The sequence below is a fragment of the Styela clava genome, chromosome 14 (genome assembly GCF_964204865.1).
Source record: "Styela clava chromosome 14, kaStyClav1.hap1.2, whole genome shotgun sequence".
Classification (NCBI taxonomy): domain Eukaryota; kingdom Metazoa; phylum Chordata; class Ascidiacea; order Stolidobranchia; family Styelidae; genus Styela; species Styela clava.
The window spans coordinates 15967295-15982151 of record NC_135263.1 but is presented as its reverse complement, the minus strand read 5'-3'; the positions used below and the strand labels follow the sequence as shown (position 1 = coordinate 15982151).

The 14857-nt window shown below is 34.1% G+C and overlaps 1 protein-coding gene across 2 annotated transcripts in view; it reads right to left on the bottom strand.

Annotated features, from left to right (window-relative positions):
* The window catches only part of LOC120340483 (adhesion G-protein coupled receptor G7-like), a 31341-nt gene extending 21063 nt beyond the window's left edge, over positions 1–10278 (bottom strand). Inside the window, exons 1-13 of one of the 2 annotated variants that reach the window (XM_078120317.1) lie at positions 10199–10278; positions 9848–9895; positions 8936–8989; positions 8175–8222; positions 7423–7473; positions 7154–7201; positions 6663–6713; positions 6036–6083; positions 4395–4445; positions 3992–4039; positions 1436–1486; positions 493–540; positions 347–397 (exon numbers count right to left, since the gene is read on the bottom strand). In XM_078120317.1, coding sequence (XP_077976443.1) covers positions 347–397; positions 493–540; positions 1436–1486; positions 3992–4039; positions 4395–4445; positions 6036–6083; positions 6663–6713; positions 7154–7201; positions 7423–7473; positions 8175–8222; positions 8936–8960 — 520 coding nt within the window. In that variant the 5' untranslated portion in view covers positions 8961–8989; positions 9848–9895; positions 10199–10278. The remainder of the gene's footprint in view (positions 1–346; positions 398–492; positions 541–1435; positions 1487–3991; positions 4040–4394; positions 4446–6035; positions 6084–6662; positions 6714–7153; positions 7202–7422; positions 7474–8174; positions 8223–8935; positions 8990–9847; positions 9896–10198) is intronic. The other variant, XM_078120318.1, reaches the window with a different exon arrangement.
* Positions 10279–14857: the final 4579 nt, after the last annotated feature.

Here is a 14857-nt window from a genome sequence, read left to right as displayed (position 1 = left end):
GTCAGGTTTGGATGTAATAGGTTCCAAGCCCATTTACTACCCCAATAAACTCAAGACCAAGGAAAAAGAGGTAGATTCAAATATTTCTGTCAAACAGTGTTTGTGCTTGGTCGGATTACATCCGATTGCATTTGTGTTCTTAGTTATGTAAACTTATGTTTTCAGTTTCCAGTTGACTTTCATAAGCTAACATTGGATAGTGAAAGCATGTGAAAAAAACATTTTAAAATTGCCTCAAAATATTTTACAAATACTATTTTGGGCCATACTGTCAAGTCTGTTTAACAATGTACAACTAAATATGTGTAAACCCATGAGATTCACTCATAATATATAAATTACTTACGTGTCGTTTGGTAAGCTGTAGTCATTGTAATGTTATGAGGTTTTGCTGTGCCTGATAAAGTTGTGATGCAGGTTTTAAACATACTAAATATAAAACAACTCTAAACGCTAGCACTTTAATAAAACCACCACATAATATTTTCTTACTTGTATATAATTCATCAGTTGTATTCCCTAGTCGATAGGTAGTATTCTCTGAGGATTGTAAAAAAGAAGAATTTAATGTTGACGAAGAGCATCAAACATAACCAATTTTAAATTAAATTCGTGACCGATGGAACAAGGGGTAGATGTAAAGGACCTTGTCAAATAATGTTTGTCTTCCAAAAGTCATATTTTATACTTATTACAATCCGAGTAGGCTGTAATTCAAACAAAATCATATTCTCCTTTGTCACTCACAGTACGAATGTGGCAACGTCGAAGTTTAATCAGTCGGGCTTGATTGTAATAGGTCCCAAACCCTTTTAGTACTTTAAACAACTTGTGACCAAATGAGAAACAGAGGGATTGAAAGTGCTCTGCCTAATAGTGTTAATTAATGGCCTTATAGCCTATACGGATTACACCAGATTGCATTTGTGTTAGTACCAATGTAAACTTATGGTAGAAATTTTCAGTTGGCTTTTATTAGCTAACATTGGAATAAATACACGTGGAAATTATATTTCACAATTGCTTCCAAATATTGACTGGGTCTCTATGGGACTAACTGCTTATCCCGCTTGCTATTCTTTTGTTCCGGCGGATCCGTATGCATCTAATGCAAGGATAGCAAGAATAGTCTCAATTATCCTAAGTGATTTAAGGGTTTTGTTGCACGACAACACAAATATCTTTTTGCAACGTTTCGTCAGACTTAGTAGTTACTAAGTACCGGTAGTGGTAGTTGAGTGATGTTTGTCTGAGGTAGAAACGTTTCAGAAATATAAATTTGTGTCAGTGTGCAGCATGACTCCCGAATCACTTTGGCTTCAAAATGTATTACTAAGATTTTTTGGAACCATACTGGCCAGACTGTATAACGAGGTATTTATACTAAATGATCAGTAAACCTAAAAGCTTTACTTATAATATATAAATTACTTACGAGTCGTTTGCTGAGGTGTTGTCATTGTAATATTATGAGGTTCGACTGTGCCTGATAAAATTGTAATGAAGTTTTTATTTTTTATACATATTATATAGATTTTTACATCGAGAATTACTCTGGCGTGATCACGCAACCAAGACTACGAAGCAGGCCGCCCAACATCAAAACTATTATATTTCCAATGTGTAATATTCACCGACAGGGATGATAATGTGATATTTATATCCCACCAAAATGTGAAAACGCAGCTCACGCAAAATACAGGTTTGCTGCTTTTTCGCATTCGTCGACATTCTTCTCGCCAGAGGATTCTACATTTTTGCAAATGCTGTCTGGCTCGCAATAGCGGACGAATTGTACAGGAATATTATATGATCTTACTTTCAGAAAATGCCCATGAAATAAAAATTAATCATATCATATAAAAATACGGTTTGAATGAAGTATGTGATTTAACTTAGTATGTTAAATTTTTTTTAGTTTTTAATCTGTTTTGTCTTCATTTGAAATCGTTATTTATAAATCTTGTATAATTTTTTACGACGATTATTATATATTATTTATTGAGAGCGACGCAAGATATGAGATGAAATTGGTTTTAGGGGGTTGAAACAGAAATCCCGCCATCTCAGTCTTTTCTTTTTTTACAGGACAAACGACTGTTTGGCATATTTTAGCTTTAGTTCACTGTGAAATATTAATAAAGTTTGGCGAATGGATGTCCCTTTTAATCTTAAAATGGAGCAGTCTGAAAATATCTGACGGGTGTGGGGAACAATGAGACCGGGGTTCAATAGGACATGCTCCACTGCGCACAAGTCGATAGTGTTTTATCTATTAAGTGTTTATTAAAGGCCTAGCTACTCGTTATGTTTGGTGTTATATTAGGTTTATTTGGCCCATGGCCTAATATATTATAGATTCGAAAATATTTTTCCACAGGTTATTCAAAACAGTAAATTATTTGATTTTGGTCAAAATTGGACATTTCACTTGTTAATGTGGATATAAAAGTGGATTTTGTTGTTTTATTGAACACAGTGAACATTACAGTAATTGAAAAAAAATATATATACTTTTTGATCAAAACCCGTATTTGATGTTTTTGAACAAAGAACTGTTATTATCAAGAATGAAAGTTACAGAACTCAGTTTCAATTGAAATTAGGCATAAACCAAAAGTAAAACTTATAAGAATCTGAAATATTCAGAAGTAAGTCTATAATGACTCTTTATATACGCATGTTTCCAAAGTAGTTTTATGTTATCATTTTTTAGGGATATATTTGGAAGAATCTCTAAAATATTTCAGTTGATAATTAATTTCAAAATTGATAAATCTCCAAATTCGAAGTCCCACATTTCGTTAGATGGTCATGCTGACTCGTTGCGAATTTTTAACGGCATATTTCATTGAATTTAATAGAATGCCCCATTGTGGACTAGGGTGTGTTTGAATGTACTCCACCAACGCAGTGGAACTGAAGAGAGATTTTCAGCCAGGTCATTTTTCATTTTTTTCCAGATGAGCTGTTGTGGGGTATTATGACATCATAGATTGGCGCCTATTGCACATTTATCAAAAACTACGGGCCCCGGCAGTTTTATGTTTTATATTTTCCACAAAGCGTTAATTCGAATATTTTGTAGACAGTTCATTGCCAATAGTCAAAGAATAGTTCTATAAAAAGAAATTTTCAGCCAGCACATTTTTCGTATTATCAACTATCAGCTCATGTGGGGTATTATGACATCATAGATTGGCGCCTAGTGGACATTTATCAAGAACTACGCGCACCGGCAGTTTTATGATTTATATTTTCCACCAAGCGTAAATTTGAGTTGGCGGTATTATGCCTATTCTTGGCAGTGTATGTATGTCACGTTACCAACCCTGTTGTAGACTATCGCCAAAAATCACACCACAATTCACAACTATTAATTTTCATATGTATAATGTTTAAAGATCGAGTTTGGTAACGCGATATTATTATGCGATCAAAATGTTAATACATAGCTGATCAAAATACATGAATGTTGTCAATACAATAGGCATATATATATATATATATGTCATAGTATTACAAACATATGCTTTTGCGTGTTTCAAAAAGGTATCAAGGAAAGATGATTTTCTCAACCTTGGTTGTCGGCATCTTTCCGCAAGTGAGCTTCAACGTTTTTGCACGTGGAAGTTTTGCTGATGTGTATGTTCTACATTTTTTTTTTCAAAATTTTTCTTATGTACAACTTAGAACCTATCAACACTTAGATATTTTCATAATACTCCGAGTCTCTTGTAAATCGATATTTATTTAATCCTAGTGCACCACCATGATAACTTATGGCTTCTGTGGTTAGAGGCTACGTGACTTTGCTAAGATATGCAGCACGAATTGTCTGTTTTGTCTTAATATAAAAATTGGTAACTATATGTGTTACGACTCTAAATAAATATATTTTATATCCAATTTATTTCAAGTTGCAGCTTGTTGAAACAAACAAATCGAAACACTAGCATTTTCATGAAACCACCACATAATATTTTCTTACTTGTAAATATTTCACCAGTCGTATTCCCAAGTTGATAGGTGGTATTCTCTGAAAATTGTATAATAGAATAGAGCACGTTAGTTTAAACGAGTAAGATTGGAAATAATTAATAATATTTTAAATTCGTAATCGTGACCATTAGAACAATGTTCGTTCGTTCATGTTCGGATTACACCCGATTGCATTTGTGTTCATAGCTATGTAAACTTATGCTAGCTATCAGTTTCAGTTGACTTTCACAAGCTAACATCGGTTTGTAAAGATATGTAAAAAATATTTCAAAATTGGTTCAAAATATGTTACAATAACTATTTGGGACCATACTGCCAAGACTGCATAAGGAGGTATACTAAAAGATCTGTAAACCCATAAGCTTTACTTATATCATATATACATTACTTACGAGTCGTTTGCTGAGATGTTGTCATTGTAATGTTATGAGGTTCTGCTGTACCTGATAAAATTGTGATAAAAGTTCTCATACATACTAAATATATTTTTACATCTAGATTTACTCTGGCGTGATGACGCAACCAAAACTATGAAGCAGATTGCCCAAAATCATAACTATTATATTTTCAATGTGTAATGTTCACCGACAGGGTTGGTAACACCCAGTGGCGTGCCTAGAGGGGGGCGAAAGGGGCAACCGCCCGTAGGGGGCAGCAGAACCAAGCTGTAGAGTTTGCGTTATTACACATGTTTTTCTCGATGTGTTTTTATTTTATTCAAAGCTGACATTATGTGTTTAGTATTGTGTGACTGACTGTGGTGATGATGAGTCAACAATGTATGTTTTCCCGACCGTTGACCCCAGAAAAATTCTTCTTATATTTTACAATTGCAGCATTTATGGTGCTCATTGTAAAGGTAGTTTCGCGAGTTGACGCCTTAAACAACTTAATTCCCAATACCAAAAACTAACAAATAGCATGCAAAAAACGCGAAAATGAGGTAATGTTCACAACCATGCCAGAAAATCTGGATGCCAAATGTCCACTTTTTCCAACTTTTTGCATTGCATATTGTTTATTACTCAAAACTGAATAATCAATTGCTAGTTGCAAACGATCCTTCTCAAAGTTGAATGTCAAACTAGCGCCGTTCGAGTTGATCTCTGATTAGCATCGAAAGAAATTCCTGACGAGCGAGGTGAAGGAGGCTGTCGTTCAGACATTTGTTGACAGCAAAGTAGCGACTGGACATAGAAATAAGTAACTTCCATTTTGTTAATGAATGAGTTCGATTTTATACATGCAAGTTTGTTGCTTAGTTTGATGTTTTATTCAATAAAAAAAAGTTTCTCTCTTACTTGACCTTTAATTTATTTATTCTCGTGTATATAAATAATCTGTTTAACCCCCAAGTTGTTTTTTAAGTTAGGGATAAAGGGCGTCGTAATCAGAAACCCGCCCCGGGCAGCAGGAAATTTTGGCACGCCCCTGGTAACACCTATATTTTATGTAGATCGAAGTGTGAATACGCAGCTCATGCAAAATACACAAACGCATTCACCGACATCTTTCCGGCCAGACGATTTTACATTTTTGCACATGTAGTCTGGGTTGCAATAGCTGACCAATTGTACAGGGTAACTGTAAAGTTTGGGATAGAACAATTAGATGTTTATTGAAGTATTGTTCTAGATTTCGACCGAATACCTGTATTGAGGTTTAAGTGTATAATCTGTTTGGTTTCAATTCGATTGTGCAACTTTACAATATACGAACATTTGGAATTACAATGCATTGTATGTTAAATAACACGAGAGTGTGGATACGCAACGTTGGGTCAATTAACCCCTATATTTTGGTGATCCCGGCGTGAAATTCATTGAATTTGAATACTATCAACACGTCCTAAATAGAGCATATATATGATTATGAGTATTACGTATGAATTTATTCAGTTCTTGAGCATGAGCACAAGTTGCCGGTTGTTGATTAGGACAACTTTATATTTTCTACTTCTCTTCGTTATTTTTCTATAAAAACATTTCGAAACCCTGTCATTTTAATAACATCATCTCGTAATATTTTCTTACTTGTATACATTTTCCCAGTTGTATTCTCCAGATGAAAGGTGGTATTCTCTGAAAGTGTAAAAAAAATGTTACGTGTAGGTTTGAAAATAATTAATATTAAATTAAGTTCGTGAACAAAGAAACAAGGAGTAGAGAGGGACTGGCTTTTTCTCAATAGTGTTTGTCATTCAAAAGACATTTTTTACATTTATAACAAACCTAGTAACTACACTTTGAAGAAAGAAAATTATATTCTTTGCCACCCCAGTTTGTACATTTTGCAATCGGTAAAAGTTTAATCAGACAGGCTTGATAACAGTAAATTCCAACCTCATTACCCCAGGGAACGTATGGTCACAAATAGATTGGGAGGGATAGATTGAAATGATTCAGTCAAAAAGTGTTGTTCATGTTCGGATTACAACCGATTGCATTTGTGTTCATTGTTGTGTAAATTATGTTTTCAGTTTACAGTTACCTTTTATAAGCTAACACTAGATAGTAAAAGCCTGTGAGGACCATATTTTAAAATTGCTTCAAAATATGTCACAAAGAGTATTTGGGACCATACTGCCAAGACTGTATAACGATATATACAAAAAGATCCGTGAACCTATACGCTTTACTTATAATGTATGATTTACTTACCAGTCGTTTGTTGAGATGTAGTCATTGTAATGCTATGAGGTTGTGCTGTACCTAATAAAATTGTGATAATGTTTTCATACATACTAAATACATTTTTACATCGAGACTTACTGTGGCGTGATGACGCAGATCGCCCATAATCGAAACTAATATATTTCCAATGTGTAATATTCACCGACAGGGATGATATAGCAATATTTATATGCGACCAAAATGTGAATACGCAGCAAATATAAAATACATATATGCTGCCGTATCGCACTCGCGGCATCTTTTCCGCGAAAGGATTTTTGCTCATGCAGTCTGGGTCGCAATTGTACAGGGTTATTTATATGCTTTACGACTGTAAATAAATTTTGTCTAAATTATTACAAGTTGCCGGTTGTTCATTCGAACAGCTTTATATATTCTATTCTCTTCGTTATTTTTTTTTATAAAAACAACTCGAAATACCAGCATTTTCATGAAACCACCTCACATAATTTTCTTACTTGTAAACAATTCACCACTTGTATTCCCCAAGTGGTAGGTAGTTGTCTCTATAAAATAAATAAAGAAAAAGACTATTAAAGAGCTAACATCGGATAGTAAAGATCTTAGAAATGATATTCTAAGATTAACTTGCACTGCATGTGAAAAATACATGTTTTTCAGCTGAGTTAGATTAAGTTACAAAGAAAACAATACTGCCAAGACTGTATGACATGGCATAAAAAAATTTGGAATCATATGCTTTACTTATAAAAGATAGATTACTCACCCGTCGTTTGCTGCAATGTTGTCATTGTAATGTTATGAAGTTGTGCTGTACCTGATAAAATTGTATCAAAGGTTCGTACATACTTTAATATTTTTACATCGAGACTCACTCTGGCCTGATGACGATTAAGCATATCGACCAATAACATTTTTGTTCATATGTGTGATGTTTAAAGCCAGGGTTGGGAACGTGATATTTCTATACGGCCAAAATGTCAATACGTAGTCATACAAAATACATGCTGCTCGGTCGCACTCTTCTCCATTTTTCCCAGAGAGTAATATTTCATTCATGCACTCGGAAATTTACCTAACCTGGGTGTTCTAAATCTTCTGAAGGAAATTAAAAAAGAATGGTAAATACAATTGATCCGCAATTGCGACCCAAACTAAAGGCGATTTTCCATCAACAAAAAGTAGGTGCGAGTTCTCATTCGTTTATTTTCATCCTATCATATCGAAATTTTTATGCCAAATATATATATATACTTTCCGTAATCTTCTGTTGTGTAGAATTCAATATCACTCAGCTATTTTCATAATACTTCAAGTCGCGCGCCAACATGTATTTACTTTCTCCCTGTGAACCACCGTGGTTGCGTATGGCACCAGCGGTTGGACATAACTTTGCTCATATGTGCGTTTTCATTACTTCTAAGTGAATGCACGAATTGATTCAAGCAACTTATTTTTTTACAAAAATAATTTAGGACACTAGCATTAACTCAAAACCCCATCGCTTTATTATCTTACTTGTTAATAATTCATCAGTTGTGTTCCCCAGTTGATAGGTGGTATTCTCTGAGAATTGTAAAAAAAAATAGAAGACTTCGGTGTTATCGAGTAGGATTGAAAGTAATTAATATTAACGATGAAGGAATATAATTTTATTATCATCCCAGGCTGAACAATTTGGCATCGTTAAAGGTTCAGTCAGTCATTTTGCATGAAACTGGTTTGAAGCATTTTAGCTGTTAATATCCCAGCCCCTGGTAGCAAATTTGTGCCAACGAAGCCATCTAATGTTAGTCCATGGCCTTGTTTTTATTACACCCGGTTTTATGTGTGTTGATAACTATGTAAACTGAATGGTATCAATTTCAGTTGTCTTTTATTAGCCAACATTGGAATAAAGTGAAAAATGTATACTTTGAAAAAATACATTTTACAATTGCTTCAAAATATTGATTGGGTGTTCACGAGATTAACTACTTCTTCTATGTTTTTCTGTCGGTGGATCCGTATGGATCTAATGGTGTAGCAAGAGTCAGGCTTCCTCAGACTTAGTAGTTACCAACTACCGGCAGTAGTAGTTTAATAATGTTTGTCTGAGGGAGAAACGTTACAAAAATATATTCTTGTCAGTGTGCAGCAAGACTCTTGAATCACTTAGTCTTTTAAAATATGTTAGAAAAATTATTTGAGACCATACTGGCAAAAATGTATAACGAGCTGAACTGAAAGATTTGTAAACTCATAAGCTATACTTATAATAGGCTATATAAATTACTTACGAGTTGTCTGCCGAGGTGTTGTCATTGTAATGTTGTCATGAGGTTTTGCTGTACCTGATAAAATGGTGATAAAGTTTTCATACATTACTCTGATGTCTGGTGAAGTCACGTCTACAAAAACTACCTCAAAATCACAACTATTATTTTTCATATGTATAAAGTTCAAAGACCGGGTTTAATCAAAATTTGAACACGTATCTGATACAAAATACATGAATGCTGTCAATACAATAACATAATCATATATACGTCATAGTATTACAAACAAACAGTTGACTGTTTCAAAAAGTTATCAAGAAAAGATGATTCTCTCAACAGTGATTGTCGGCATCTTTCCGAAAGTAAACTTCAACGTTTTGCTGACGTTCATGTTCTAAACTAAATATTTTTTACTTTTTGAAATCTTTTGTTATGTAGAATTTAAAATTCATTTATAATTAGCTATTTTTATAATATCTCGAGTCTCGTGTAAATCAATATTTATTTCCCCTCGTGCACAGCCATAATTGTTTATGGCTTCGGTAGTTAAACGTGACTTTGCTCAAATATGCGATTCCATCACTATTTACTACTAAGTGAGTGTACGTGATTTTGCTTCGTGAAAATTCTCATCATAAATAAAATTATTAAATCTTATCATGCAAAAACACGTCTAAAATGAGGCATATGCTTATGAGTAGCCTACATAGAATTCATTTTAGATTCGTTTTATCATCATAGAATTCGTTTTATTGGCAGTGTGATTAATTGATCATTTCTCATGTTTTTCCTAATTTGAAAATCGCTATTCATCTGATTTTTACGGCTGTGACTAAATCTTGCTGTCCAATTTTCGAACAACTTATTTTTCTACAAAAATAATTTAGTAACACTATAGCATTTTTATAATACCGCCTTGTATTATTATCTTACTTGTGAATAATTCGCCAGTTGTATTCCCCAGTTGATGAGTGGTAGTCTCTAAAAATTGAGAAAAAGAACACTCAAATTATTACGAGTAGATTTGAAAATAATTAATATTCCGAATTAATGAATTTAATTTCATAAACAACTCAGTCTGAACATTTTGGCATCGTTAACGGTTCAGTTGATCAGGTTGCGTGAAATTGGTGCGTGGCACTGTTAATATCCCAGCTAGCAAGCGTGTGGCCATTGATCAGAGTTAATTCAATCATGTAGTGAATATCCCGCCTTCAATTTCTGATTTGTCTCACGACTAACAAAAATTGACTAACAATAATCAAATAAGCCGCAATATCATACCAAAACCGTGGCTACCTTCTGTGGTATTTTCTTCAAATCCACTGCCTGAATCTGCAAATTACAAACTTTTTTTCATCATATAAAGTAAGCATTCGAAATTAACACAAAAAATTCTATTCATAATCATATTAATCCTTTATATTTCATTTCTTGTAGATATCACAAACCCTCAACGTGCTCATCTGGTTACTTTGGAATTGCGCAACCTTCTCGCATCATATTTATATCGTAAATTTGAACAGCAGTATGTAAGATAATACATAATACTTGTGAAAAGCAAATAAAACTGATGACGAATATTGTGTTGCTTTTATCAAGCGATTATTTTCATAAAATAAACTGATTTTATGTTATGGTATATCCCAGGGGTTCCCAATCTTTTACGGTTCGTGGTCACCTTCCGACGCCTTTTTGCACTCGTGGGCCCCCCTGTTCGTCATTCCAAATAACTAAACGTGTTGAATTGTATTATGTTTTTACGACCTATTATGCATTGCAAAAGTAAACCATAGACAAGAAAGTAGAAGATTTCCAGTATACAATCTACACTACGATAGCAAGGGTTATCTCGCAGTCGAGTGAAACTGCTCTTCTGCAGGTTAGAACTATTTTGATTGGTATATTCCAAATTTCATTATAATCAAGCATGTCACGCTCAAGAAAGTAAATAACCTATTTATTCAGCTAATGAATCTCCGGTGAACGCCTGAAAGGGGAATTTTATTTTAAAAGAAAAGTATGAAGTGATGTGTCACAAATTATTAAACAGCAATTGTGATTTCAAGAGGAGAAATATACAAAATTTAGTGTCTAGTTACTCTAGTATATATAATATTTGGGGTTTAGTGAAGTATTCTATTTTACGCATCTTTCTATGTAATAGACGTTGCAACCACTTGACCCCGGCTAAGTAACATATCCACTGTGTCACATTGTAAGAATAACATCAGTAAAAATCTCACCTTCACTACAGCAGTATCGAGCAAGCATTGTTATAAAAATAAATGATATCCAGATTTTCTCATGTTTTGAGCACATGAAAACCAAAGCCATTATTCCATAAATAAAATTGTGTATTGCTTATGTAATAATTTAATATTAACCTGAATTTAGGAATAGTATTAGTTGGACTGTATCAAAGTACTATGCGTTTGGGATGCGTTTTTTTTCGGATACGTTTGTTCCGACTCTAATTTCAGCTTTTTAAATATTTATACAGTCTTGCAATACATAACTGTTTTTTTTACGATCGACATCGTGTGGGCAATTAGATTTTTAGAGTGCAATTTGTTTGTGTGACCTTGCATCAATGAAACAATAACTTTGCTCTTCAGTGCAGACTTTTTGTCCGAAAGATCATGACGATACGACGGATGCGGGCAAAATGGTTCAGTTTAACAATTTACACCTAGAACAAGCGAGGGCCCTTGTAAGTGCAAGGCCTATTGTGAAATGCAGTGTCACAAGGCTGGCCACAACGCATATTTTTCAGTGACAGGTTTCTCTGGGCTAGAAAAATTGTGTCAATCAATTCTTATATCAACTCTGATACAGATCCCATTTCGATACTCTCATATAGTATGTGTACCAGGTTAAGGTTAGAGCATAATTTTATTCTGACTTTCCTTATTTAGTTCTATTACGAGTTCCTGGACTGTTTGTGTTAGCCAAGTGAATATACACCCTGGCCATAGGCTTCCGTCTCTTCACACAACTCAATGTAGTTGGCGAACAAAATTAGTTACCTCCACATTGGTACACATACTTCTGCAGCGACGCCATTTTACTGTCGTAGAACATCTTTAGGCTAGCTTGATGATTTATTCAAATTTCGCAAATTAAAATTGGATTTCTATACTGTGCTTGCTGATATTTATCCTGTGAGTGCGTATTCCGCTTGAACAAATCACTGATATGCCCATGCGTATAGCATTGCTGTCCTATTGGGGTTGCTCCCATAACCGCATTAAGCCGCCTCCATCGAATTCAAAATGTAATATCAAATATGATTGGCGTCCGAACTGCAAACTCTATTCCATCAAGAAATATTACGTCGTGTGCTTATTTTACAGATTATATAAGGGACTGCGTTCTTCTGAACTTTCGGTAATTGTCCTTTTATTAAAAAAGTTTCAACTTGCCAAACTTGTGAGCTTTCTCCCTGTCACCGTCAGTATACCTACAAGACAAAAAAGGTTTTCAAGAACTTCAGTTATGTGAAACTCACTACCTCGCAACTGCTTTCTTGGTCGTATTGAAATGAATGAACTGCTTAAGTCTTGCGTTCATCAGTGTTTACTAACGCGCAATACTTGACCCTATCATGATTTATAGTTAGCTTATGACAATTTAATGAACGCCCGTAAGTTCGCTCAGTGGCCTTGATTTGAGCAAAATTCTTTATAAAAAAAACTTTAATCATAGTATTTGAGATCTGTCGTAAAATGGAACAAACACTAAAAACTTCCAAAGCCCACTATTGTGTTTTAATTTCCAAGTAAACATTATAATCTCTCGTTCGTATGCGACAAACGTTAGAACAAATAGAAAAGCAAAACGCATGACAACAATTTTTAATTAAGTAAATACTTTCAAGCAGTGGTGGAATTTAGCCGGTTCGCACCGGTTCTATAGAACCGTCTCACGGAATTTTATGAGATCAGCAAACTGGTTAGCAATACTGGTTACTGTCAATGACATTTAGTAACAGAACCGACTGAAAAATAAGACTTTTGGGATGGAAACGGCTGACAAAAAAATCTAAATCCCGCCACTGCTTTCAAGTAATGTGGTGAAATTTTTCGTCAATTCAATATTGCGATTTTATACTTAGAAACTACTGTTTCAAACATGAAAAACGTTTTTCTCACTACAACTTTTGTTATTAGATAATCGTTTCTCTGAAATTTTCAAGGTCACTTTAGTACAGGCGTTTACTACCTTTTCTTTAGTGCAAAATTAACGAGCGATATTTGCTATGCGGAACCATTTAAGATAGGTAAAACAATCTCTCCTCACTTTACATCTCCTTCAATGTACCCCTTCAATGAAAATTGATTGCGGTTGATGAGATATATCATACATCAGTACTTCTCACTCGAAAATCGATTTACAGAATTTACATAAGTCTGACTATTAAACATAAAAATCTTGTGATACAATTAACGACTATTTGAAATATCTTCACAAAACACTCACTCCAGCACAATGTTCACCAAAAAATCTGACAGCACTGATCAGACACAAATATTTACTCTTCGTTTAACTAAAACTTTCTGCTATCTCGAATAAACATGATACATACTAGAAATTGTCAAACATTGGGAGCACACGTGGGAGGGTGTTCCGCGAAACACTAGAGTTCCTAGATTTATTCTGACTGACATATTTATGGTTACAACTACACCAAGTTCGTATTTGGCTTAAGATTCTGGTAAAAAAGTCTGTTGTTTGATAATAAACATCCACAGCGCGAACTTGAAAATCTTTGAATATCCGCGCCGAATTGTTGTTTCTCAATTTATTTTGATTGACATATTTATCATAACAAATTCACCGAGTTCGTAGATTTGTTTAAAGTGGATCTGTTGTTTGATAAGAAGAATACACAGCGCGAACTCTGGAATTTCTAAATCTTATTTCGAGTTTTTAAGACATTATAACAGCGATTCCCAAACTTTTTGTTCGATCTGCGCCAAATTATCAGGGGGAAAAAACTCAGGGCGTACTCACACGAAAAAAATGCTGCTTTTAAATAAAACTAAATTTTGCGATCGATAATGTGTACTCTATGTCTTTTAAAGTTTGTAAACATTTAGACCTGAGAAAAAAAATCAAAATGTCAACTCTTCATTCTCATCTCTGCCTGATTTTCCTTTGAAATGCTGGAAAAATCATTCATGTTCGCTAAACTTGGTTCAGCAGATAAATAAACTGCACCCCACAAAATTGTAGTGTGTAGTAGTGTCTATCTCTATTGTTACGTAACAATAGAGACAGACAATTACGTAACAAAGTAAACGACATAAAGAAGTAAAATGAATTTATTGGTATACGTACACAGCATTTAAAATGAGAAACAATGAAAAACATTTTTATTTAGTCAAATATATAAAATATTCCACCATACTTAAAATATAATTTGGTTCTGGTAATTTTCGCGCATTCGGCAACTCTCCGCGGCGTACCCTTTGGTAACCGCTGCATTGAATCACAAATTGTATTCGGTTATTAAGATTTGCCAGTAGTTCTAGTTAGCCGACGGTATTCAAAACGGAATATCACACACTCTTAGTATGATGATAAGATATTTGAAATCATAAAATGAGTATCCGGTGAGAAGAACTAACCGTCTGTTCGTTTTTCCTCAATTCTTGCAAGGATAGAGAGCTTGTTCACATGGAAGCATGTCCAGATATCGCATTAAAATATTGGTATTTCAGGCCAAATTTGTAATCTTTTATCTGTAGGCTACCTAAGCTCAATGTACCCATGAAACTAAATTTGTTAGGGTTTTCCCAACTCGAGTCATGAGCTATAAATATGTTTGTGTTGTGCAAACAAATAGCGATTCCAGTAGGTTTTGTGTTGGAATATTTGATTATTATGAGTATTTGTAAATATTTACTTTGCATAGCGCATGATTTCCACCAGGTATAT